Here is a 27278-nt window from a genome sequence, read left to right as displayed (position 1 = left end):
TTTTGAGATAAATTAATTTATATTCTCACAAAATTTTAATTCTTTGAATTGATTATAAAATTAACCCCAAATTAAAACTTAATCACAGTCAAACATCTTCCCAACATCAAAAGATTTTGGGTAGAAGCCACAACATATATAAAATCATCCTTGAAAGATCTATTAATAATATTTGCAAGGTGCTGCTCTTCGATCTCTACACTCTTGTTACATACACTTAAGAACGGTACACGACAAGATTGAGGTACAAGACAATACCAAAAATGAGGACATTTTTGTTGTTGTCATTCACGCAGATAGGCGTTTAAACCAAACCTCATGACAGCTGCAGAATCCCTTGATTGAGGCTTACTCTTACGTGAAGCCTGCGAAAAAGACATTACTCTATGTAAATCTCAATGTCTCATCACACGCACCTCCTACTCGAAGGTTACCTAGTAGCACAGATCACCAGTGTATTTAAACAATATTATAAATAAATAGAATAAAGTTAAAATATTTAATTATTAATTTTTTTTTTTTTAGAGTTACCCAACTCTAATTATCTCTTTAAGACGAGTTGGCTCCCTCCGGTATCCCCACGAGCTTCGACTCTTTGAGCCGGCTATGAGACTAATCCAGAGTGCGGGGAACAGTGATGGCAAAAGGTTCAGCCCCCTCCCCAAGAATGCATTCAGCGGGAATCGAACACATATCCAACCCCACTAACTCAGCGCCAAGTTACCAACTGAGCTGCACCAATTGGATTAATTATTAAATTTTTTTTTTTAAAAATAAAATTCACTTACTTTTACGTAAGTGTTATAAAGATATTTTTTTATAAGAAAATCAGAAAAAATTATAACTTAACTAGTGTATAAATATCATTTATGATCACACGATCTTCTCTCCTCTCCCAAGTTGTAGCTCAGAAACCAGGCGGAGAGAGAGAGAGAGAGAGGGAGGAGACAGGGAGAGAGACACAGAGAGAGGAGAAAATAAAGGGCAGCTTCCCTAAAGACTCTCTCTTTCTCTCTTGTCAGTTGTCATCATTCATCTCTCATTTCTTTCTCTCTCCCTCTGATTCATAGTTTCATACAACCGCAACTCTCTCTCTGTCACACATTTGTTTCGCCACCATGATCTCCTCCGTTAGATGCACCTTCCTCGTAAGTATAAAATTTTTGAATCCACATTCTGCATCAACAATACCAATCACACACAAATTCCCACCTTCATATTTCATTTCCTGCTGGTAAATCAGAATTAAAAACAACTCTGCGATTCCATTTTATTTTATTTTTGTTAACAATTTGGTACAACTAGACTAAAATAAAAAAATTCAACCTTTCTTCTAATTTTGCTGAGATGAGTTGAATTGTTTACCTGGGTACTGATAAAATATTCTCTTTTTCCCAATTTTTTGTGAATATTTTACACAGTGCAACTCTGGAATAGTTGGGTGGTCTTCTTGCAGCAACTTCACTGGTTCAAATAGAAGGAATTCAGGTCCTTCGAGGGTGTTGTGTTCAGCTAAAAGCAGTACCAGGAAACACGGCAGCGTTGTGATGGAGAATGAGGCATCGCTGAAAGAGGTTAGTAACGATTCCACGGTGGCCGATGTGGACGACAACCAAACCTCCGCCGGCGGCGTTCAGGATGTCTACGGTGAAGATAGGGCCACGGAGGATCAGTTTTTTACTCCATGGAGTGTCTCTGTTGCTAGGTAAATTTGATTCTATCTTCCATTTTTGTAATTTAACTATGTTTGCTTTTCTTGCAAACACTTATGTTTGTGCTTGTGATGAATGTGATGCTTTGTTCTTTAGTGGGTATACTTTGTTGAGAGATCCACACTTCAATAAAGGGCTGGCCTTCAATGAAAAAGAGAGAGACGCTCACTACCTGCGTGGTCTTCTTCCCCCATCAGTTATTCCTCAAGAAACTCAGGTTAATCATCTCACTATATAACATATTCCTTTATTTATATATATATATATATATATATATATATGAGATAAGATCTTTGACACGTGTCAAATTTCGAAATTTGATACCAAATCTTAAGATTTCACTCGGTAAAAGTTTATTATTTATTGAGAATTAATAATTAATTAATAATATATATATATATACATGAGTGAAGATTTTTTTTCTTCCGTAAAAGAAGTGTTATATTTAATTTTAACCATTGATCTCTTGCATCTCACGGTTATATTTTATTGGTTACACCTATTAATTAATTATTAATCTCAAATAAACTACAAGTGACAAATATTCATAAATTAATGGCTAAAATTGAATATAAGACTTCTTGTATTTATGCCAGATCAAAAAATCCCCCCTCTTTATATATATATATATATGGGTTCGCTTTTCTGCAGTTACTGCATATAATTTATCTAAAGTAAGCCCAATACGACGTCGTTTTGGGGCGAAAATCATGGTGTTTTTGTAATTTTAATTTATTTCAGAGTTATTATAGTCTTTATAATTATAATTTTTTAATCTTTCACTCCCAAAACGACATCATTTTGGAAATGAATGCAGATAACTTATCTGCATTAACTGCAGAAATATTTTTCTGTATATATATATATATAGGATCCTTTGACACCAAATATTAACTGTTGATTTCTGTTAATCTAATGGTTATAATTTATTCGGAATTAATAATTAACTAATGAGTGTGACTCAATAAGTTATAACCGTCAGATCCACGAAATCAACGGTTAAGATCTGATATCAAATTTTTTAATTTGACACCAATATCAAAGGATCTTGCTCTATATATATATTATTATTTATTTTTTTGGAAGGGGTTAGATAGTGTATGAGTATGAGGTCACACTATATCCAGTAATTGTTATTGCTGCTTCATTTGTCCAGGTGAAGAAAATGATCCAACATATACGCCAGTATCAAGTTCCATTGCAGAAGTACGTGGCAATGATGGATCTTCAGGTGGTGGCCTTGTGAACAATTCCTTTTCTTACTTTTAAGGAGAGTTAATAAATGAATAGTGTTTTTGGTCTGCTTCTCCTTTATAAATTTTATTTATGGTATTGAACTGAATTTTTCGTAGAATGCACTATGCAGTATGACAGAATTGCAAGTACATAAGATAAGCTGTTAATAATGACTCCAAAGCTTTTCCAAGGAAATCACTTTAAGAATTTTCTGTTTCCCGAAATGTGCTCTTTTCTGCACATTTTACTGTTTTTCTCATGATTTTGTTTTGAACTTGGAATTTCATCTTTACCATAAAATCATATCTGGGGGAAATTTTATTCACGATTTGATTTGCAAATATTGGATTGGATTCTAATGCTTACCTTTCTATATTTCCCTTTCATTTCAGGAGAGAAATGAAAGGCTGTTTTACAAGCTTCTAATTGATCATGTTGAGGAGTTACTCCCTGTTGTCTATACTCCAACTGTTGGTGAAGCTTGCCAGAAATATGGGAGCATCTTCATGTATCCTCAGGGTCTTTATATAAGTTTGAAAGAGAAGTAAGTCTGAGCTCAGTTGCTCCTTTATCCTCCTAGAATTCTTTGTCCGTATACTGTACACTTTTAGTTGAATATGCTGTGTCTATTATATGTCTCAAAGTTATTGTTCTATTTTTTCTTGGGTGGGGTTTAAAGAGGGAGGATTCTTGAAGTACTAAGGAATTGGCCTGAGAAGAACATTCAAGTCATTGTTGTAACTGATGGAGAGCGGATACTGGGTCTTGGGGATCTTGGTTGTCAGGTAATTTCTGTTATACTTCTACATGTGTATTATTTATGATAATTATATTCATAATATCTATTACTGTAATCTTTACTTTGGTACCTATGTTATATTCTCAGGGGATGGGAATACCAGTGGGAAAACTTTCTTTATACACTGCACTTGGAGGAGTTCGTCCTTCTTCTGTAAGTATTTTTAGCCTACTATGCCTGTCACAAACTTGTAATATGTTACTTTGCTTTAAGATGCTACTGAAATTTGAGTTGCAGATTTTAGCCCCCAACATATCCAAATGCAGAACCCCCACCTCCAAATAAGATAAAATAATAAATAAAAAAAAAGAAAGAAGGGAAACTGTTTGAAAGATTCCTATAATTGCTTTTGGTTTTCAGGAGCTTGGAAAAAAAAAATCTACATTGTGACAATGGGCAGCATTACAATTTGCAGTAATTGCTATGGTTGTTTATAAGAAAAGTGAAAACACTTTGAACACTTTTAGTCTTATAGTGTTCTAAGTTAGCTTCATGGGTAACTTTAAATTTTTGGAAGTTTACTTAGTCTACGTCCTAAGTTCTCTCCAATTTTTTTTTTTAAATTTTTTATAATGTGGCTTCAATTTCTTAACACAGACTATAATATTATCTTATGAAATTGTTCCAGTGCTTGCCTATTACCATTGATGTGGGTACAAACAATGAGAAGCTGATGAATGATGAATTATATATAGGGCTCAAGCATAGACGAGCAACTGGGAAGGTTGATGATTCGTTTTCTTTACTAGGCCTCATTTTTAATTTCAGGCATCATGGTTATCTAATATTCCATAATAATGAATTTGCTTCAACTTTCTTTATTCCAGGAATATGCTGAACTTCTACATGAATTTATGACTGCAGTGAAGCAAAACTATGGAGAAAAAATCCTCGTTCAGGTACTAAGCAGTGTGCATAGACATCATTTCTTGGTTTATTGGACTGCAAGTGCAACACTTACTGATCTCAAGTTTCCTGTTTTGCCTTTTTTTTTTTTTAGTTTGAAGACTTTGCAAACCACAATGCTTTTGATCTACTTGAAAAATATAGGTCAACTCATCTTGTTTTTAATGATGATATTCAGGTAAGGAATTCCTGTCTTAAATAATGAATTTAGGCACTTTGGAAACAAATAATTATCTCTTATATTCTATCTACTTTGTTGCAGGGAACAGCATCAGTGGTCCTTGCAGGACTAGTTTCAGCTCTGAAGTTGGTTGGGGGAAGCTTAGCTGACCATAGGTTCTTATTCCTTGGTGCTGGAGAGGTAAGTCCATACAATTCCAGGATCATGTCTCCTTCTTCATTAGTTCATGGAGAATTTAATCATTTATCGACGGAGAAAAAAGTGGAAAAAAGAGAGTATTTAACATTACCAAATCACTTTGAATTGTTCACTTGCATTCACTTACAACAAACAATTCGATTGTCTTTGTCCTTATTGATGAATTGTATTGTTTGTGGTTGCAGGCTGGCACTGGAATAGCTGAACTCATTGCACTTGAAATATCAAAACGGGTTACTAGCTACCTTTTGAGTCATTACTTTTTTCTTCCTTTTTTTTGGTGCATGGGGGAGAGATATAGTTGTTTTGGTTTGGGAGGAGGTAGGGATTTATGATGTGAACATTGCATGAATGGTTTACATTTATCAATAAACTACTATTGTTTGTGCAGACAAATGCCCCACTGGATGAAGTGCGCAAGAATATATGGTTGGTGGACTCAAAGGTTGTACAGAATCCAATTTAGCTCCTACCTGTAGAGAGTGAATTCTCATCGTCCTCTGATAAATCTTTTATTCCTACTTTTCCAGGGTTTGATTGTGAGTTCCCGTATAGAATCACTCCAACATTTTAAGAAGCCCTGGGCTCATGAACATGAACCTGTTAAGGAACTTGTAGATGCTGTTAATGTAAGATCTCTGTCTTTCTCTCTCCCACTTGCACACATCCACACCCAGAGAGAACAAAGCATCAAATTTCTTACATTTCATTGCTTTATTTTCAGCAAATTAAGCCAACAGTGTTGATAGGAACATCAGGACAAGGGAGCACTTTTACTAAAGAAGTGGTTGAGAGTATGGCCTCCATTAATGAGGTACTATGTCAATGTATTCGTCAACCTACTGTGCAATTTGATGTCCACTTAAGCTAATCTATGTATTATATGATAATGCTTGTAGACACCTATTATTCTTGCTCTTTCCAACCCAACATCACAATCCGAATGTACTGCTGAAGAAGCTTATACATGGACCCAGGTAATATGAAGATGCAGCTAGTGTCGTCAAATTATAATTTGAGCTACATTATTACTTATCTATTTATATAATAAGATTGATATTATGTGGTTGGAATGGATCAATAAAGAGTTTTAATTTTTTTGGTGTTCCTTATCCATTTTCATTTCTACCAGGGACGTGCCATTTTTGCTAGTGGGAGCCCATTTGCCCCTGTTGAATATGATGGAAAAATGTTTGTGCCTGGCCAGGTAAAGAGCTTAATGGAATTTTAAAAAATGGTTGAAAATTTGTCATATGAAATGAATTCTAATTTGAATGTATTATTTATTAATCAGGCCAATAATGCATACATTTTTCCTGGATTCGGTCTTGGTTTAATAATGTCTGGGACCATCCGAGTACATGATGACCTGCTTCTGGCAGCTTGTAAGTGCATTACAGATTGAAACATTTACTTCAATGTTAAGCTTGGGACATAATATATGTGTCAGGAACACCTCTGATTTAAATTATAATTCCTATTTCTTGGAACAGCTGAGGCTTTGGCATCACAGGTGACCCAAGAGGACTATGACAAGGGTCTCATATACCCACCATTCACCAACATCAGAAAGATTTCAGCACACATAGCTGCCAATGTGGCTGCTAAGGCCTATGAACTTGGTGAGCCTTAGTTTTCCTTTTGGTATCTATAGGCTTTAGAGTTTCATGTTTTTAATGCTTTTTGCTCCATGAAATATTAGGAATGATTTAGAATTATAATAAAACTGAGTTTACATTTTCCTTCAGGCCTGGCCACTCGCCTTCCTCAACCAAAAGATTTGGTGAACTTTGCTGAGAGCTGTATGTATACCCCGGCCTATAGAAGCTACCGGTGAAGTGACAATAGCCCCCTTTTCAACTTTTATATTTTTGGGTTTTTATCATAAAAATCAATTTTATTTTATTTTATTTTATTTTTTGTCCCTTTTCAACTGTTGTAAGTTATTGTATTTGGGTGGATAGAAATTAGGTGCTTGGTATTAGTGGCAGGTGAACAGTAGTGTAGCTTGAAATATTCTCTATTCTGCTATAAATTTTATGTGACAACAATTTAAATTAGAAAATGAAGCATTTGAAAGCATCAGCAAGCATAAATAATGCTTTTGCGTTCATAAAAAATGGTATACCATTATGCATTTCTCTTTTCCTTTCTATCCCTTTTATTTATGGGTGTTATTAACACCATGTTAAAGGAGATAAGTTATCTCATGTCATAGAGATAAATATATGGGTCTCACCACCTGAAAAAATAAAGAAAAAAGAAAAAGACTACACAGTTACAAAGGGTGTGTAACATGAGAATAGTTTTTTCTTTTTATTTATTCATTAAATCAATGGTTAAGGGTTTCGGGCACGTCATGAGCAACTAACAGAAAAAAAAAAAGTATTACCAAGTGAAACGTGCTGCAGAAAACTTATATGCTCCCAGGTGGGAAGTAACGTACTCCTGAGTGTAAACATCATATGAATCTGGGAGCTTTGGAACAAGCATGCAAGATCATTTTTTGACTTGAGGGAATTATGATTTGCACTTCAATATGGTCTCTTTTGGGAAAGGATGGAATAAGGTTGCATGACCGGTTAATGAGAATAAGGTTGCCTTAGCTCAATGTAATAATACTTGTGTGAAAGAAAATGTAAAAATTAAGGCTCCGTTTGATAATTGTTTTTAAAATTATTTTTTTGATTTTTAGAAAAATAAAATAAAAAAACTCGTTTGGTAAAATTTGTTTTCTAAAAAATATTTTAAAAATTGTAATATTTTTTTTGTTTTTAAAATTAAATTTAGAAAACATGTGTAAGCTGTTTTTGTTTTTTGTTTTTAACTTTCAAAATAAAATAAAAAACATAAAAAAAACACTTGTTTTCATAACTATTCTATAAAATAGTTTGAAAAAAAAAAAAAAAAAACAGAACACAATCAAATAGGCTCTAATTCTAGATTGTAGAAAATATTTACCTTTGAAGTTGGACCGAGAAAAAGACCAACATAAATATCGAGGAGGGATATTTTTACTACTTAAATTTTTCACTATCAACTTATTACTCATCTAATCATCGTTGGATCAAAGAGAGAGAATGTTAAAAAGTTTTTGAAAAGAGAGAAAATATTAATCCAACGGTGATTAGATATGTAGTAAGTTAGTAGTGAAAATTTTTGATAGTAAGAATATTCCTTCTCATAAATATCATATTGAAAATTGGATTAACTTAATCTTATTTTCCTATGATTTTGATGTGTACTGAAATGAATATCATATTGAAAATGTGAAGAGGAGCTCATCATGCCAAACAGAAGATATCACATCAACGATGAAAAAAAGAAACAAAAAGGATATAGGAGACAAGGAATATAATGAGTAGGAAGGAAATATTCCTTATGGATTAGGTAAAGAAATAAACTAATGTGATGTGTAGTAGCTTCAACCCCACCACTTTTCCACACGCCTTATTTCAAAAATAAAATAAAAACTCTTGGTAGAATAAATTGAAATGAAAATAATAGATAGATAGATACTATACAAGATTTAAATAATTAAACTCTTGATATAGAACCTGTGCTTATGTTCTAAATCCAGGTTTATCTATCTTATGCTATTAATAAACACACAGAATTTGATTTAATTATTATGCGTAGAGTTAGAATTATATGGCATGCAAGATAATGCAGTGTGTAATATGATATGATGTGACTGAGTTGGGGGCAGCATTACCAGCGCGGTGCACCATGACTCGGCGATGCTCTAACTGCAGCAACAATGGCCACAACTCACGAACATGTCCATCTCGCACTGTCAAGCTTTTCGGTGTGAGGATGAGCATCACCGACGGTGGATCCATCATGAAGAAGAGCGCCAGCATGGGCAACCTCTCCTCCTCCTCCTCCGCCGCCGCCGCCGCTTCCCCCTCCTCCGACGGCTACTTGTCCGATCACCCCTCCTCTTCCCCTCTAAGAAAGAAAGGTATTCATTGCATTTCACTACCACTTTTTTTTTTCATTTTTTCATTTTCCTTCTATTACAGAATAATTCTGATTCTGTTACATAACCACACATTCTGTTCTGCTTTCTGTTAGCTTTCTGTTACGCTTTCTGTTAGATTCTGTTATGCTTTCTGTTACGATTACTGTTGGCTGTTAGCTTTCTGTTTGTGTGTGTTGAATGCTGAAAACCAAGATTCATTTAGCTGTGAGCTCTGATTGCATTCGCGACATTTAATGTCCAAATTCATCAGTGATTTTCAAGAATGCGAAGATTCTATGTATTGGACACTTGTTCCATTAAGCAAGTTGGGTTTCCTTTTGTCGATAATGGTGAATGGTGATTGAATTTCTTTTTACTCAATAATGTACTTTAATGTGGTTTAGGTGTTCCATGGACTGAAGAGGAACATCGAATGTTCTTGATTGGTCTCCAGAATCTGGGCAAAGGAGACTGGCGTGGAATAGCACGTAATTTTGTTGTGTCAAGGACCCCTGCTCAAGTTGCAAGTCATGCCCAGAAATACTTTATCAGACAGAGTAACGCTACCCGAAGAAAGAGACGTTCAAGTCTTTTTGACATGATTCCAGATATGGTTGGTCTTCATTCATTATATCTAATTGATTCATGCTCACATTGCATAGATATCATGTACATTACAGAAAGCATAGAAACATTGAGTCCATATTACTTGCGATTTTTCTTATATATCTTTTTGCAAATTTAATTGGGATGGATGTGATTGATGTTCTTTATTTTTAGCATAGTAACCACCTTCTTTGTCGGGAAATATATATATATATATATATATATATATATATATATATATATATATAAAAGGAGGGATTTTTTGATTTCAGTGCAAGTATATATATATATATATATATATATATATATATATATATATATATATATATATATATATATATATATATATAAAAGGAGGGATTTTTTGATTTCAGTGCAAGTTCACGTCTCATCCGTTGATTTTCGTCCATCTAACGGTTATAGTTTATTGAATTATACCAATTAATTAATTAATAATTCTAAATAAATTACAGCCATTATATAGACAAAAATCAATGGTTGAGATAGGAAGTAAGATTTCTTCTTTCATCTTTTGTATGGTTATGATTCTCCATATTTAATACTTTTATATATATATATATATATAACAAGTATTTGATTGTTGCACGAAGAGTAGGTGCAGAAATGTAAACCCCATATATATTGCACCTTCAATTTTTTGTTAGGTTGCAATGTTGCATGATATTGGTTCTTGCTTTAAACAGACCTTAGTGTCTCTATATGACACATTTGTAGAAACCTATATATCTTAATGAATGCAAATGGAACCATTGTAATTTATAGCTGGACATTGAGTATGAGTTATGGTTCGTTGTATTGTTTTTCCCGTGTCCTTTTTTTTTTCTGCTGTTAACTTTATTTGATTATATATTAGGCTTCAGATCCACCTTCCGTGCCAGAAGAACAAGTACTATTGCCACCTTCTGAGAATGCACAGCCTAGTAACGCAGAATCACAGCCTTCATTAAATCTCTCTCTCAAGTCAGATTTTGAACCAATGGAAACTACTTCTCAAGAAAATGTGGAAGAGCCCAATGAAACTATGATTGGATCAAATGGAGAGATACCAGTGCCTCCTGAATTCTTCCCAACTTATTTACCTCTCCCATTTTCCATATGGCCATCAAATGCAGCTTCCTTTGAAGAAGTTAACGGAGCTGAAACATTGCATCATCGGGTCCTCAAGCCAATCCCGGTCATTCCCAAGGAACCTGTGAATGTTGATGAACTCGTGGGAATGTCTCAGCTGAGTATTGGTGAAACACAGGTACGTGATAGAGAGCCTTCTCCACTTTCCTTAAACTTGTTAGGAGAGCCGTCAAGGCAGTCAGCATTTCAAGCAAAGACTCCAGTTGGAGGTTCTGATATATAGACAATGGCAAGAACAGTGCAATTCAAGCGGGTTTGATCTTTTAATTTGGGTGAAGATAGCAGTGTTTGAGCCTTCTTTTGGTCATCTTTTTATTTGTAATATCATATATGATTTTTTCCTTTTTTCTGATCCATGCTGTTTAATCTTGCAGTAGTACCAAGTTATAGGGTATGTAGCTCAGGTTAGATCAATTCTTGACAAATATTTATTCTTTGTTAATGTAAACATGTGAAATTTAAATAATCAAATGAATATGACTAAAAGGTTCCTATTCCTCCAGATTTGGTTGTATTAGTTGACTAGCCAGCAGGCCCTGCATTCTGTATTATGCCAACTCAAGCACTGCCATAGTTATAAAATCTGAATATAAGTGCCTATAAATTTAGGTGAGACCAATTCAATTAGATGATAAAATATGTGAAGATGTGTATGGAAAGCTTAGTTGTGTTATTGATGCTCTCTATTCTCACTCCATAACCACATAGAACTAATCAATGCCACTCTCTTCCTTTTGCCATCTTTATTAACTTATTTAATCTGTCATGTCATTATTGTTGGTCTCCCCTGCAATTATTTTTCTGAACATATTTTATTTTTATCCGGTGGCTTCTTCAATTTGATATTTTCAGTTTCATTAGCAGGACTTTCCTTGTTTCCATTCGCTGCATCTTCTTCACCTGCAAGTTTCTCCTCATCTTCATCAATTATGATGACATATTAATCATACTTCCATCACAGATTGGAATTTTTTATTTTGACATTTTTGGGTAATTATAGATTGAGATTCAGAAACACTTCTTTAAGGAAAATATAAGTTTCACATAATGCCGCATAAGAAATTGTAAATAGTTGATTTTGATGAAGAAAAAGGGGAGAGATAGAGGAGGAGGAGGAGGAGGAAAGGAATGATATTGATTAGTATTATGTGAGTTATGTAAGGGTGACATAACTCTCATAACTATCTCCCATTTCTGTTTGGCTTGCTCATTTTTTTCTTTTTCTTTCTCATCATGCACGATCCACCATCTGTTGCATCAGCTATATTACGTGGGATTATCAATTTATCATTTTCATGTATAAAACCAATTTGCACAGAACAGAACAGAACATGAAAGCCATGATGTCCTACTAGCTACTTCCCCATCCCAGGCGTTTTGCTTTGCTTGGGATTCCCATGGTCCCATACCAGTTAATGGGAATCAGTGAATCATGTATTGGATTTGGATGTTGCCTTCAAAAAGGTCCAAACAGGAAAAAGTTAAAATAAAAAAGAGGGCTTGTATCCCAAAGCCAATTGGCTGAGTTTTAGCTTGAGTGTTGTTAAGCGGACTCCAGCCAGAGTAAAGGGAACATAGTCTGTAGCCACATATTAGTCCACATTTTACATTGCTTCTTATTCATTCTTAAAATCATTTTTCTTTTTTGCTGTCATTAAAATCAAATTTAAGAAAAAAGAAAATAGAATATTAGGTTGTATGTTAATGTTAATCAAGATACTAGCTATTTTTAAATATTATTATAGTAGAGGATTTCCTACTAATCTACTAATTAGTGGAATGATTTGTTAACCCAAAAAAAAAAATAATAATAATAATAATAACAGTATAACTGGTTCAGCACATCGTTGCCTTGAAATATTTGAGCCACCATGCATCCTCATTGGATTTGCATCCTCTCGAAATTTATATTGCGTTGTTGCAAAAAAAATTAGAGCATACATACAGAAATTGGCCTGATAATAGTCGTACTGTGGTGGCCTTATAAATCCATTATACATCGAGAGATATAGGATTTCGAATTCAAGTAAAAGACAATGTAAGACTTTGATATATTGATACAGTTCTAATCCTTTAGAGTTTGGTTTGTTGAACTTGGCATTTATTGGATTGTTTTCTCGAAAAATAAAGGACACCTAACTAGACATTATATATACCTTGGTTTGTTGAACTTGGCATTTATTGGATTGTTTTCTCGAAAAATAAAGGACACCTAACTAGACATTATATATACCTTAAATCCCTTAATAACAAAAAAAAGTTTTCAATCCATCCATAGAATAGGGGTAAAACTTCTCCTTTAGGTTCAACTTCAAGAATAGCCTCATTACAAAAAGAGTAAGGTTGCTTAAAAAGATTTTCCTCACTCCACCCTTGCAAGTCGAAGTTTTATGGGAAGTGATTTAGTTTAAAAATTCAGCCAAAAGGTCAATAATCAATCATTTGTCAGGTGGTGATCTGATGAGAAATGCTATTGTGGGGTTTGAATGATTTGTGATTTATCTTTGACTGCTGGTAGTTTGGTGTTCTTGCACTTTTTAATTTAGACGATTCTGTATAATCTATTATTGAACATTGTTTTCAAAGCTTGATCAACTGAAGGGTGCTTCATTATGATTTATGAATCTCGAATTTTGCCTAGCATTGTATTTTCAAAATTAGTTTAAAAGTAATCAAATGATAGTAGCTCAGTTGGCACTAAGAAACTGAGCAGGTGAGAGTGAGAACATATGTTCGATTCTTGCCAGTATCGTCTTTGGGAGGGGTTTAAAGCCTTAATCCTAAGACCCGCCTCGAATAGGACTAGTCGCGAAGCGATGAACCGATTGAAATATCTTCAAAATAATAATAATAAAAAGTATTAATGACAATACACTGGCATATGAATCCATGATTGTACTGACCTCTCTCGTGTGTCCATTGGAAATGCTGATAAACTGCATTTGTTAGTACGAGTATATTTCTTGACAGCTAACTTGAGGCAGTGTTTCTTTATTCTTTGTTTTGCCAGTTATCTATCATCCTTTGTTGCTATTTTTTACTTGTTCATTTTATCTTTATTTGGATAACATTTTAGCTAACAGATCAAAAGTTGTCTTTAGTGGGCATGCATGCTAGCTGCTTTCAACAATATCTTCCAAGAAATGGATTCTGTTCTGAAGAAGATGAGCATAATTGATGCTGCCAGATAAGAATACCACCCTAAAGTCACTGAGAAAGTAACCTCAGTTAACCTCTCCATGCCCACAGGATAGGATTTTTCCTCTCAGCACATTCTTGATGAGGAAAGGAAATAATATGGATACCATTTTTAGGTCCTTGAGTTGCCAATGCTTCAAGGTGGCAAGGTTCGAGAAGGTCCTACATAATTCTTTCACGTGGCATGTCATCTGGGCCAAAGTTTATTGCGTTCATGTCCCTTTAGGAAATAGTAGACACAATCAATGTTTGGTATAAAGATGGACGTGAAGGCACTTCGACGTGTTAAGATTCTAACTTTAGTTTGTCATGCTCACTAATTAAACATTCTTTCATTTTTGGTACCTACTATCTTGTTTAGTTTACAGCATTTAAAAATAAGTTTCCTGTTTTAAGGAAATGAAATAATGGCATTGCTTATGAGCTTTTCTTATTTCTTTTTGTTATGTTGATGAAATGATTCTGTGTGGTGGTAGTACTAACATCAGCACAAACTTTTTTTCTTATTTCCAGCAAGGTGGGATCCTTATCAAGATAGTAAATAGTGATAAGAGAAGAAAAAAAAAAAAAAAAAAAAAGCACAATTTGCCAGACTTGAAAATGACAGAGAAACCAGATTCTGATCCCTTTCCACCCACTCAAAACACTAAGCTTTTTAACTCTTTACAAAGAAGCAGATGTGACCACACACATGCAAAAGAAACAATACTATTGGAGGAAGTGTGTGTACTTGTGAGAAACAAGAGAAGCGCACTCATGCACAAAGAGGGAGTGAGAGGGTTGAACTGTAAATCATCTACTCCCTTAGTTCTTCTTCACTTCAGTGTGGCAGAGGAATCTCTTTTCCAATACTTATTTCTCCTTATAACATTTTGCTTTCCTGAAATTGATGGTGCGTTGCAAAATTCTGATTCAATCATTGGGAATTTTTCCCTCTTAATTGTTTTCCACTTTTGGTCACTTAATGATTCCCCTCTTTGTTATTCTCTATGCACCACATCTTATCACAATAACATGGTTTTCTTCTGTCCAAGTTTTGTTAATTTTAGGTGTGTAAATAAAATGCACAACATTCAAGAACAAAGCAATTGCAATAATTTATGTATAGCCCTTGAGGCTTGCCGCTACATTGCTTGATTATATTGACCTTAATGTAACACTTGTCTATGATCTCTCGATCTCAACTAGGAGGCACTTGCATGGACTACAAAGCAAGAAAGATTACTTAAGACACAAATAGAAAGAAGAACATCAAATATTTAAATTGGACAGTAGTGATAAATTTGATGTTGCCTTCCACCTTTGCCATCGCATTCAACTTGGTTAATGTGCAATGACCATTAGTGTTTTATTCCATTGGGAACTATAGAGTATAGACAATGTGGCACGTGTCCTGAAGATAGTGAAGATTTAATGAATTTGATTGGTTGATACTCAAGAACTCCCTTTACCCTGTTTCTTTTTACAGAAATATACAAGTTCTGATATATATATATATATATATATGGGAAATGATTCGTTTACAAATTTTTTTGAATTTTTTTTACAAATTACACTATGTTCTCCCGGGAGAACATAATATAATTTGTAAGAGTTTGTAAACAAAAAAGTTTATAAATATAACATGCCCCTATATATATATATATAAAAGTTTATTTTAATATTAGATTACAAGTTTAAATTGATTATTTGCTTTATAAATAATACATTTATATAAGTGATAATTAAGTATGAAATCGTTAAATTTTCGTATAAACAAGTTATCTTTCCCATGGGTCATGATTTCAAATTATAATTCTATGGTATGATTTTTTTAATACAAGTTCATGTTTGAATTATACTTTATTGTAGGAAAAAATTATAACTATAATATTCCAAATAATTTTTTTAATTGAAGTTATATTTAAGTAAAAAATAAATTCATCTAAATATATTTATAATTTTACTCAATTTTTTATTGGATATATACTTTTAAACTTTGTTGATTAACTAAAATTAGCATAAGTTAAAGAAAAATTACTTTTCAATGTAATTTTATATAAATAATATTTAATATTTTATTTTAGAGTTGATTGTAATTAATAATTAATATGATCATTAATTATTTACCAAATTTCTGGAAAATTTGTTTAATATTCATAGATACTTGAGGGGACAAAAGGGTTACTATAATCCTGGTGAAAATACGAATACTACATACGTACATTGACATTGACATTACCTTGCACATGCATAATTTTGTCATATTACAATTGTTTTATGTTCTATCATCGAATAAGCATTTTTCCAGAGTAGATGGTGAGCTTTTGTATCTCAATGATTGTATGTCCAATGCTGCTCATTCTTGAAGAATGATGCTAGACTCCTGCATCACATCTTATAGTTTTTATTATTTGATTGTAGTTGAGTTTATTTTATTTTTTATACACTTATATTTTGATCTTGTCAGTTCACAACATGTAAGAAATGTAAGATAAAGAGTATTAGGTAATAAGTTTTTTTTTTTTTTTTTCATTTTGATATGAATAACGGCTATTTCCACAAACTTATACACATACCACTTTCTCTCAATCATACAATTTCTATTATCTAATTATAATTAATCTCATTAAAGTATCTGTACATATTTCTAATTAATCGCATTAAAGTATCTGTACATCTCCATTTTAATTCGGTTACTTAATATTAACATGCATGGAACATGATATGTAATAAGAGGAATGATTCGTTTACAAATTTTTTCTATAAATTTTTACAAATTACACTATATACTCTCGGAATACATAGTGTAACCTAGTATATTTCTAGGAGTACATAGTATAATTTGTAAAAATTTGTAAATATAACCTTCCTCGTGTAATAAATTATATTGTTCTATAATTAAGGAAAGGCATAATATGTCAGACAAGAACAAGGGTTTTACATTAGCAATGTCTTTTCATAGAATCAATGACTTTTCTTCACTTTTTTTTTTCTTTCCCCGAAAGTTATTCCTTCTATAAATCATATTAACTAATGTATGTAATACTAATATGAAGGAAACAAAAGTAAGTAACAAAGGCGAAAGTATTTGCCATAAAGTTAATTGTCTAGTGGTGTCTCACTTAAATTTTAAGATTTGACATGTTTAAAGGATAGTGAATTTAATTTCTGAGAGTCAAACGAAACAGGATTAGTTTAACCCATTAAACATTGGATATTGGCAAGTAACTACCAAAAATTGAAAGTTTTTTTTTTTTTTTTTAAGAAAAAAATGCTAAGGTATTTCTCCTCTTTTTTAAATAAATCATAGATACTGGTCTTATTTATAACATTATATGTTTTAGTGGCCGTAAGCAAACTTTTCGGCTCTCATTTTTGGATAAATTCTTTGTTTCATGCGATGCCCAATATCGCTTTCTTGGAATTTTGTTAATTTAAATTCCTTTTGCTTCCAATCAACTAAAGGCTGTTTAGCTTTACCATACCACAGTCGACAGATATTGAATGAAAGGAGCTCATAATATTTAGATTATAATTTCCGTACTTCAAAGTTTAAATTTTAACGAGGAATGTACAAATTGTTTTACATAACCAATTGCATATTTGAATAAACGATAATTGGATTGGGTTCAAATATGCGAGTATTTTGCGCATGTCACAGATATTTTAAAATTTAAGTAAAATTAAGAAATATGAATTAAAAAAAATCAAAATTGAAATTATAAAGAAAATACGTGTAATATATATTTGAAAATTTAAATTTATAAAGAAGATGTATAAAATTATCTTAAAAAATAGTAAATTAAAAAAGAGAATAATAATTAAGAATAATATTATTTTTTTTAAATATATAATACGTTAAGAGATTTAATTACTCTTTTGAATTAGAATTTAATATATAAAAGTGAATATGATTTTGAATCACAAAATAATGTATAAGTATGAACAATTATTTTAATAAATCAAAATATGATTTTTAAACTATATATAATCCAACCAAACTAACAATAGGTCCTCAAAATATATGTGGTTTTTATACTGTTGCAGGTAAAAAAAAAAATATCCAAAAGTTAGTTGAGATCACACGGCATATATATGCTAATTTGGTATATGTCTCATATTAAAAAAGGAAAGAACTTCAAATTATTCTTTCTTGTCTTACATCCTTATTTTTTTTAAAGATTTCCGGACAGTTTGCATTTGCGTAATGCGACATTATGATGACAAGAGACAATAGCTTTTTAAGTATAGTTATGAAAGTTTTGGACATTCATCTCTTACTTTCACGATTCAAAAAGGAAAAAATATTTTAAATGACATAATTTTATGTTAATTTAAATGAAATTATTAAATTTTTTAGGGGCTTTTACTTTCTCTTTCTTTCACAAAATCATGAAAAAATATCTCACACTTATTAATTAATTATTAATTTGAATAAATTATAGTCGTTAGATTGACGGAAATCAATGGTTAAGATTTGGTAGTAACAAGTAGTAAGAAAAAAAAGTAGTAAGCATAACATCACCCTAAAAATAAAAGGCGTTACTGGTGTAAAAAAAAATGTAGTCTGTTTTCCCTTATTCGAAATGGAGCAATATTTGTATGTTACTGGTGTAAAAAAAAATTAGTGGGACAGAGTGTAACAACCCGAGTGCTGACGATTGTATGGTTAGTGAAAGAGCTAACGCACAATTGAATGTATGGTTAGTGGAAGAGCTAACGTACTATCAGCGAGAGGGGTACATGAATGAATCAAATGACACTGAAAAGAGAGGGATTCCAGAAATTGTGCTGGTATAGGACAGCACAACTGAGAATAGCTTATAAGAATTAATTAGTACTACCTATACTAACAAGATGCATCTACTTTTCGGTAACCCGGAACAGAAGAACTCCATAGTTAAGCGTGCTTGACTTGGAGCAATTCTGGGATGGGTGACCTCCTGGGAAGTTTTTCCGGGAAGTCTGCGAGTGAGGACAAAGAATGCTGAAAAGTCTCGTGTTAATGTGTGGGGACAGTCATTGATGCTTTCAAGTGGCTGGGTCTTACACAGAGATTGGAGAAAGAGAGAAAAACAATGAGGAAAGAGAAAAAAAGAGAGAAAAACAATGAGGAAAGAGAAAAAAAATTGGTCTGAGTATTAATTTCTTAGTGAAAGTACCATAGTATTTCTGTATCATATTAAAAATTTTCTTCCATGTGAGTAGAGATTGTTTTCTCATGAGAAAGTAATTTCGCATGAATAAAATTTAAAAAATAAAAGCCGATGCATAAACCTTCCATTTCTAATTTTATAAGGGGGCGTTGGGTAGGCGAGAAATATTTTTTTATCCGAGAATCACGATTTTCAAGAATATGATGAGAAAATGAGTTTTTTGGAAATGTTACCAAAAAATTATTTGATAGATCAAAATATTCCCAGGAATATTGGGTTAATTTTCTTGATTCTATGTTTAGTTGTATTAAATTTTTTCTTAACATAGAAATCTTAAAATACCACCCATGAATGATATTTCTGAAAAGTATTTTCAAAAAAATTTACACACAAAATAAAATCCTAAAAAAATCAGATTCTCAAGAAAATTTTAAAAATCTTACACAAAACGTGAATAAATACAATTACCACTTTCAATTTCTCGAAAATCCTAAAAAAAAATCTTATAACAAACGCCCCCTTGGATTAAATGAATTTAGGCTGCAACTACGTCCATGTATAATGTCATTTCAATGTTCCTATCAACATTGATGCGATGCTCAAATGATGGGCTCCACGGTACCGTACAGCCACCATTTTTTGCGGCTATGATTCTAATTAAAGTGTTACTTTTTTAAGAAAATAATTTATAACTTTTAAGTATGAAATTAATATTTATCTATACGTCAGTTTAATCTTTGTAGTAAGATTCTTTTGGTGAATTTTTAATCTATAAACTTAAAATAAAATTCGGAAATTTTAATTTATTAATTGAGTTGCATCTTTTGTTTTAATTTTTTATTAAATGATCAAACAATGATATTTGTACAGAAATAATTTTTAATCTATAAAATTCGGAAATTTTAATTTATTAATTGAGTTGCATCTTTGATTAAATTTTTTATTAAATGATCAAGCAATGATATTTCTACAAATAAATCTCTTACAAACTCTCATGCGAGCGGTCATAAAAATATTATAGTTTTATTGTAACTTTTTTCAACATTCTAGATGAATTTATCTTAAAGTTTGCAAAAGATTTGTGAAAAGATAAGTGTCATTACTCTTATATTTTAAGTATTTTATTAGGGTACCTAATTCCTTTTTTTTTATAAAAAGAAGAAGAAGAAGAATTTAAGATTTTTATAGTATTATTGTAAAATTTGAATTAGTGACTTTATACTTCGATCCGGTAATTATTCACTTGATAATAAGTAAGCACCCGATTGTTTCAAGAAAGAATATGTTTCTCTTGACCAATTTTATTGCGCATTTCGCACAGTAATTTTACCTATTTAGTTACTTTTTTGGATTTTTAAGATTTTGCAGTAAATAAAATTGATTTTGAGAAAAGTAAATCTTTTTAACCTCTTTACTAAGAATAATTGATTTTAGGTACAGAACATTATAAAAATTTTAAAATCATATATATATTTATACTTTAAAAATATTTTATTTTATCATCTAAACAAAATTAAATTTTAGAATTCACTATTATCATTGTTAGCTACAAGGGATTCATATATGCAAATAACATTCAAGAAGATACTCTCCCCCATAGTGCTCATGAAGTGTCCCTTTTTCCTTGACACAAGTTTCACTCTCAAAATGTCCTAAAGAAAATGCATGCAACATTCGAATTTCCAACCAGCCCCACCCCACCCATTAATGATGAAAATGAAAAAAGTTTCACTTCTTAGTTCCTTGACACCTGACATCTTTTCTCTGCTATAAAACCCCTCCATTTCATGCATTTTCACCACACCCTTCAATTGCAAGAACTACCTTTGCTTCTTTTCTCTTCACATCTTCTTCTAATGGACAGAAACCAATCTCACAGGCAGGTTGCTGCAATGAAACAGTCCCTCTTTGATCAGGTTCTTCCCTCATCATAACATCTCTATATTCATGTGTTATGTAGTATGATCTCATTGTTGAAAATAATCAAGTATGAGTTGTAAAGAAGTACCACATAGACTAGACATAGACCAAGTGATGACCATATAAGTGTGAAAGACCCATAAACCTGCAGCCTTAAGGTTTTGGGTTAAGATGTGGTGTCGGCCCACTTATTATGGTTTGTCATTTGGCCCATTGATGGATGTATCCTTTGCAAAGGGTTTTGGGCTCCCTCGTTCCATTTCCCAACACTCGTTAACCTTCTTTTATTGCTACTTATGATAATGGTGGCATTTTTGTGCAGTTACTATAGCATACATGAATGCAATGTTAATGAATATATATTGGTTGTGTGCAGGGATTACTGGATGAACAATTTACCCAATTGGAAGAATTGCAGGATGATGCTAATCCTAACTTTGTAGAGGAAGTTGTGACTCTTCACTACCGTGATTCATCGAGGCTTATCTCGAACATAGAGCAGGCATTGTTAGTCAATTAAATTCATCATTTCCTTTGTGTTTTCTTCACTTTTTCTTTTTTCTTTTTTTAGTTAATTAATTTAATCATTCTTTGTATTTTATTGACTTTCTTTTTTACTTTAATGTATAATATTGGTCCATTCTTGTGCTTGCAGAAGGGAGAGGAACCCCCCGGATTTCAACAAGCTGGACACACTTATGCATCAGTTCATAGGAAGCAGCTCAAGGTAAAATATATTATAGTCCAAAAGAAAATCATAAAAATTATTATTATTATTATTATTATTAAGTGAACTGTTAATATTTATTTAAGTGTATCATTAGGTACATACTGTATTGGCTTTATCACAACAAAGAATCCTAATTATTTGAACTCATTCTTTTTTTCTTTTTTTTTTTAATATTCTTTTATAATGGGTTGCAGCATTGGAGCCAAAAAGGTGAAAGCAGAGTGCAATATGTTTAGGGGATATTGCAATGCAGGAAATGCAGAAGGGTAATCTATCTTTAACACAAGCTTCCTAATTCATATAATCCTATGATAACTATCTTAATTAGCATTCCCAACTGCTGCATTATATTGTATCATCATGTTGAATAACTAATATTTCATTGAAGAGCCTAGCCAGGGCTATAGAACTGAAGGCTTAATGCATTTTATTATATGCACAATATGAAGAAAGAAAACAAATGATATTTCACTGACCCAACTTGTAAATTTTCCTAAACAAAGATGGTAATGTTATTGTGTGAATATGCAGATGCATGAAGAGCTTCCAACAAATGAAGAAAGAATATGCTGCACTGAGAAAGAAACTTGAGGCTTATTTTCAGGTGAATACATAAAAAGTGGAGTTTGTGTGTATAGTAAATTTGTTGTGTTTGGCAAAAAAATGTTTTAAACTCAAAATTTCCTTCTTTTTTCCTTTGTGCAGTTGGTTAGGCAAGCTGGGCCCCTGGAGAGAGCATGTCGTTCCAATTCCAAATGAAAACCTAAGGAAAATAATATGCCTCTGAAAAGGGCAAATGTAATTGGTGAATTTGGAACATAAAAAATATATTCACCACAAGAATAGGAAAGTGATGTTGGCCCGTCTCAGATATTTTTTGTTTCCAAATATCAGTTTTGTTTTCGAATGAAGGAATCTTGCTTTTGCACTTTATGCTATATATATATATATATATACATACATATATATATATGTGTGTGTGGTGTACAACTGTACATAATTAAGATATTTTAAAATTTAATTTATAATATTTGAAATATGATTTGGCTTTAACAATTACTAGGACTCGTCACGATACACTTTTTTAATTGCCATTCAAGTCAAATCATTCGAGTGAATTGATTTATAATATTTGAAATAAGAGAACTTAAATAAAAGGAGTTTGATTTTTTCATGTTACATGATAATTGAATTCTCATGTTGTGACTCATATAATGGTAGACCTCACATTTATTAAAAAGAGAAAAAGAGAAGAAAAACTTTGCACGCAAATTGAATGGTCATAACATGAGAATTGAATTCTTATACAACATGAGAAAATGTTTTCCCTAAATAAAATGCATGAAAGTATCTTCCCAATCATTTTGGTACATGAGAACATACAGGTCGCAACAAAAATTAATTATTTTTCTTACTATTGATTCATCTTAGTAAAGAAGAAGAATAGGAAGAATTCAGTTTGAACAGAAAAGTGAATTCATTAATTGATATTACTGATACAAGTTATCAGCTATATACTGATGTTTACATGCAGTAACCATTGAGTGGGAAAGATAAAATGAAAATAACCGAAATAACAGAATATTAACTAACTGACTAATTCCACTAACTAACTAACAGATGAATAAGCTTTCACTGGTAATAGCCCCCCTCAAGTTGGGAGATGAACATCAATCATCCCAAACTTGGATATGATATCCCGAAAAGGGGCAGGGTGTAATGACTTGGTAAAAACATCTGCTAGTTGATGATGAGTGGAGATAGGGAGCAACCGAATAAGACCACTGTTAATCTTCTCCCTTGTGATGTGACAATCAATTTCGATGTGTTTACTTCGTTCATGGAAGCTGGGGTTATGTGCTAGGTATATAGCAGCTTGATTATCACAATAAATGGGAACTGATTGAGAAATAGGAAGATGCAGATCCTTGAATAAGAATGCCAACTACTGGACTTCACAAGTAGTACTGGCAAGGGCTCGATATTCAGCTTATGATGATGACTTTGAGACCGTTGTCTGCTTCTTGGAATGCCAGGAAATTAAGGAATTTCCTAGAAAGATGCATATACCAGTAACAGATTTTCTTGTATCAAGACAACAAGCCTAATCGCTGTCAGTGAATGCAGAAAGTTGAAGAGAATTGGTGACAGAAAACAACAATCCTTTTCCAGGTGAATTCTTCAAATAACGTAGTACATGACAAGCTGCAGCAAAATGAGCACACATAGGATTGGAAACAAATTGACTCAGCTGATAGACAACATGAGTTATAACGGGTCGAGTGGTAGTTAAATATAACAGTCTACCAACAAGACGTCTGTATGCAGAAGGGTCTTCATAAGGATCACCTTGAATTCGTTGTAACTTAACTGAAGGATTAAGGGGAGTAGTAGCAGGTTTGGCAGCTAGAAGTCCAGAATCAGCTAACAATTCCAGAGTGTATTTTCTCTGATTGAGAATTAAACCCTGATGAGAACGAGCCACTTCTAAGCCCAGAAAGAATCGAAGAGGACCCAAATCTTTTATTTTAAATTGGCTGTGAAGTGTAGATTTTACACGTTGAATTTCATTTGCATCATTGCCAGCAAGCACTATATCATCTACATAAATCAGCAGTGCTGTAAATAAGTCAGAAACATGACGAATAAAGAGAGAATAATCGACAATAGACTGAGTGTATCCCAAGGATTGAAGGGATTGAGTGAGCTTTTCGTTCCACTAGCGACTTGCTTGCTTTAATCCATATAAGAATTTTTCTAGCTTGCATACAGCATGGGGAAATGGGCTTGCAGTACCAGGTGGCAATGTCATAAAAACATCTTCATGTAGGTCTCCATGGAGAAAGGCATTATCCACATCCAATTGTTCAAGATGCCAGTTTTTAGCTACAGCAATAGCAAGTAGGGTGCGGACTGTTGTCATTTTTACTACTGGAGAAAATGTTTGAAAGTAGTCAATTCCTTCACACTGGTTGTATCCCTTTGCAACTAGCCTTGCTTTGTATCTATCGACGGAGCCATCAGGTTTCCTCTTGATTTTGAAAACTCACTTACATCCAATTGGTTTCTTGTTGGAAGGAAGTGGGACTAATGACCAGGTTACAGAAACAGGATAAATCGAAAAGCCAATATGGCCACTCATGAAGGTAATGATTTTTTTGAGTATGCAGATCAATACCAAAGATCAATACCAGAGAATGAAGATGAAGGAAAGAATGATGACAACTTTCATTTCACCAAAGATCAATACCAAAGCTTACTTGGACTGATTCAAAATCCAAGAAACGATGGATCACATTCATCCAATATTGTCCAAACTAATGCAACATTGACTAATCCAGGTAAAACTTGTTTTCAATGGATCCTTGATACAGGGGAAACTGACCATATAACCCATTGTTTTGATCTTCTTTTATGTCCTAAAAGAATCAACCCTATCCCCATCAAATTACCAGATGGCAGTCAACTCACTTCACAGCCAATTCAAAATAAAAGATTTGGGTCCTCTTCGATTCTTTCTGGGCTTAGAAGTGGCTCGTTCTCATCAGGGTTTAATTCTCAATCAGAGAAAATACACTCTGGAATTGTTAGCTGATTCTGGACTTCTAGCTGCCAAACCTGCTACTACTCCCCTTAATCCTTCAGTTAAGTTACAACGAATTCAAGGTGATCCTTATGAAGACCCTTCTGCATACAGACGTCTTGTTGGTAGACTGCTATATTTAACTACCACTCGACCCTTAGTAAAGAAGAAGAATAGGAAGAATTCAGATTGAACAGAAAAGTGAATTCATTAATTGATATTACTGATACAAGTTATCAGCTATATACTGATGTTTACAAGCAGTAACCATTGAGCGGGGAAGATAAAATGAAAATAACCGAAATAACAGAATATTAACTAAGTGACTAATTCCACTAACTAGCTAACAGATGAATAAGCTTTCACTGGTAATAATTCAAATGTCTAGCGCAAAGATTATTTGCAGTGGAACGCTTTCAATGGAAAGGAACAAAAAAAACAAAAGAAAAATGTTGGGCCATTATTCAAATTGATTGAATATTTAATATATAAGGTAAATATTCACAAATTTTTGGGTTAAAAAAAAAACAAGTTATATCTAGCTACTTTTCCTTTACTTGATGGAATGTTAATATGTGTGTACATGAAACAGCTGAATCAACCAAAAGCAATGGACGCTCTTTCTACAATAGAGCTATACTATGGATCAGACAATGTATCAAATAAATTCCCATTAAAAAATGATAGAATCAAGATCAGCAACATGAAAACTGATAAAGAAAATGCCGTATCCGCATAGCATTAGGAGATGGGACTATTTTATAAGAAGTAATGATAAAGTTACTATCTTATTTGATCTTCAGTTCAACATTAAGATTGTTTTATTGATAAAAAGCCTGCATTACAGCAAAGGAGCAAACATTTTTTTTTTTTGTGGGGATTGTAAATGAATGGTACGTGTCACTATTCCCCTTATATAAATTGTGTTATATATAATAGTATTTCGGTTCAAGAAGGTACTGTGTTAATGTCATCCAAACCCTTTTCAAATTTTTATTTTTTATTTATGGACTGAAGCTCGGAACCAGAAGCTCAGCCATAGCTTAGATTACAATAATGTAATCTAAGCCAAAGCTAATGCTGGATTTGATGTAATAAGCATAATGTTCTAAATATCGAATACTATTTACTTAAAATAAAAATCCGAATACTTAATTATATAAAGGATCAAGAGTCTGTTTAGCCCAACAAAGCATAGCCCAAAGTTTAAATATCTTGGATCTCATTCCGAGTCTGCAGACGTCAACGTCCAAATTGAAAGCACGTTAAATTATAGTTTTATATCAAATGTACATTTAATAATTAAAAAAAAAATTAGATTTACGTAAGTGCAAACACTTACAATTAGTAATATATATTTATATACATGAGACTTATATTTCTGCAGCTGTTGTACGTGCAGCAATTAAATACTTGTCATATATATACTTGAAAGTATTAAATGCGAGAAATCATAACAATACAAAGGATGAAAGCATTAAATGTGAAGAATCATAACCATACACATGTTATTACTATACGTAAAGTGATTGCAGAAATAATTTTACCTATATATATATATATATATATATGGAAGATTGCCTTATAAGATTAAGGATTAGGTTGATACTCCACAAGAGCATGGTTCGAATTGCGTTACGGATATGAGAATTTTGTTGGTCGACAATTTGTAATCCCTTTCAAAAAATTTCAGGAATTTGTCTTGACCTTGGTAGGATATTGGTATGTAATCACACCTAAACTTTTATATAACAGGAAAAAAAATTACTCCTCATTGCAACTGTTAATTTATGTCCATTTAATAACCTTAATTTATTAATAATTAATTAATCTATATAACTCAATAAACTATAATTGTTAGATAAACATAAATCAATAGTTGAGATGAAAAATAAGATTTAGTCTCTTATATAAATAGAGGACGATTATATTTACAAATTAAATAGTTTATAAACTCT

At 32.5% G+C, this 27278-nt stretch overlaps 3 protein-coding genes across 4 annotated transcripts; all 3 read left to right on the top strand.

Annotated features, from left to right (window-relative positions):
• The first annotated feature begins 911 nt into the window (after positions 1-911).
• Positions 912-7107, top strand: LOC133302597 (NADP-dependent malic enzyme-like). Its single transcript, XM_061502406.1, has 20 exons — positions 912-1148; positions 1422-1705; positions 1809-1929; positions 2869-2943; positions 3341-3492; positions 3628-3733; positions 3835-3900; positions 4376-4471; positions 4575-4646; positions 4748-4831; positions 4916-5014; positions 5218-5265; positions 5424-5477; positions 5563-5661; positions 5757-5846; positions 5932-6009; positions 6165-6239; positions 6327-6417; positions 6526-6654; positions 6781-7107. Exons 1-20 carry the CDS (start codon positions 1119-1121, stop codon positions 6867-6869), a joined length of 1938 nt encoding a protein of 645 aa, XP_061358390.1. The 5' UTR covers positions 912-1118; the 3' UTR covers positions 6870-7107.
• Positions 7108-8761: 1654 nt separating this feature from the next.
• LOC133302598 (transcription factor MYBS3-like) lies at positions 8762-10974 on the top strand. The gene is made up of 3 exons (XM_061502407.1): positions 8762-8996; positions 9401-9609; positions 10477-10974. The coding sequence occupies exons 1-3, from the start codon at positions 8762-8764 to the stop codon at positions 10972-10974; spliced, it is 942 nt and encodes a 313-aa protein (XP_061358391.1).
• A 9931-nt stretch (positions 10975-20905) lies between these two features.
• On the top strand, positions 20906-22645 carry LOC133302596 (histidine-containing phosphotransfer protein 4-like). 2 transcript variants are annotated; one of them, XM_061502405.1, is made up of 6 exons: positions 20906-21003; positions 21384-21514; positions 21666-21734; positions 21932-22003; positions 22269-22341; positions 22443-22645. In XM_061502405.1, the coding sequence occupies exons 1-6, from the start codon at positions 20944-20946 to the stop codon at positions 22494-22496; spliced, it is 459 nt and encodes a 152-aa protein (XP_061358389.1). In that variant the 5' UTR covers positions 20906-20943; the 3' UTR covers positions 22497-22645. The 2 variants fall into 2 exon arrangements, with proteins under 2 accessions (XP_061358389.1, XP_061358388.1); XM_061502404.1 differs by having other exon boundaries at positions 21663-21734.
• Positions 22646-27278: the final 4633 nt, after the last annotated feature.

The sequence above is a fragment of the Gastrolobium bilobum genome, unplaced genomic scaffold (assembly GCF_033153095.1).
Source record: "Gastrolobium bilobum isolate Gb01-03AN ecotype WA unplaced genomic scaffold, APGP_CSIRO_Gbil_v1 utg6257, whole genome shotgun sequence".
NCBI classification, from domain to species: domain Eukaryota; kingdom Viridiplantae; phylum Streptophyta; class Magnoliopsida; order Fabales; family Fabaceae; genus Gastrolobium; species Gastrolobium bilobum.
This window is presented reverse-complemented; position numbering and strand designations above follow the sequence as displayed.

What these genes read in the sequence shown, in the direction of transcription:
- LOC133302597 (XM_061502406.1), top strand. Translation starts at nt 1,119, where the DNA reads ATGATCTCCTCCGTTAGATGCACCTTCCTC. An exon ending in GTATGGCCTCCATTAATGAG is followed by an intron (nt 5,847 to 5,931) that starts GTACTATGTCAA and finishes TAATGCTTGTAG; the next exon opens with ACACCTATTATTCTTGCTCT. An exon ending in TGCTAAGGCCTATGAACTTG is followed by an intron (nt 6,655 to 6,780) that starts GTGAGCCTTAGT and finishes ATTTTCCTTCAG; the next exon opens with GCCTGGCCACTCGCCTTCCT.
- LOC133302598 (XM_061502407.1), top strand. Translation starts at nt 8,762, where the DNA reads ATGACTCGGCGATGCTCTAACTGCAGCAACAATGGCCACAACTCACGA. An exon ending in TTCCCCTCTAAGAAAGAAAG is followed by an intron (nt 8,997 to 9,400) that starts GTATTCATTGCA and finishes AATGTGGTTTAG; the next exon opens with GTGTTCCATGGACTGAAGAG. An exon ending in TTGACATGATTCCAGATATG is followed by an intron (nt 9,610 to 10,476) that starts GTTGGTCTTCAT and finishes ATTATATATTAG; the next exon opens with GCTTCAGATCCACCTTCCGT.
- LOC133302596 (XM_061502404.1), top strand. Translation starts at nt 20,944, where the DNA reads ATGGACAGAAACCAATCTCACAGGCAGGTTGCTGCAATGAAACAGTCC. An exon ending in TTCATAGGAAGCAGCTCAAG is followed by an intron (nt 21,735 to 21,931) that starts GTAAAATATATT and finishes AATGGGTTGCAG; the next exon opens with CATTGGAGCCAAAAAGGTGA. An exon ending in AATGCAGGAAATGCAGAAGG is followed by an intron (nt 22,004 to 22,268) that starts GTAATCTATCTT and finishes GTGAATATGCAG; the next exon opens with ATGCATGAAGAGCTTCCAAC.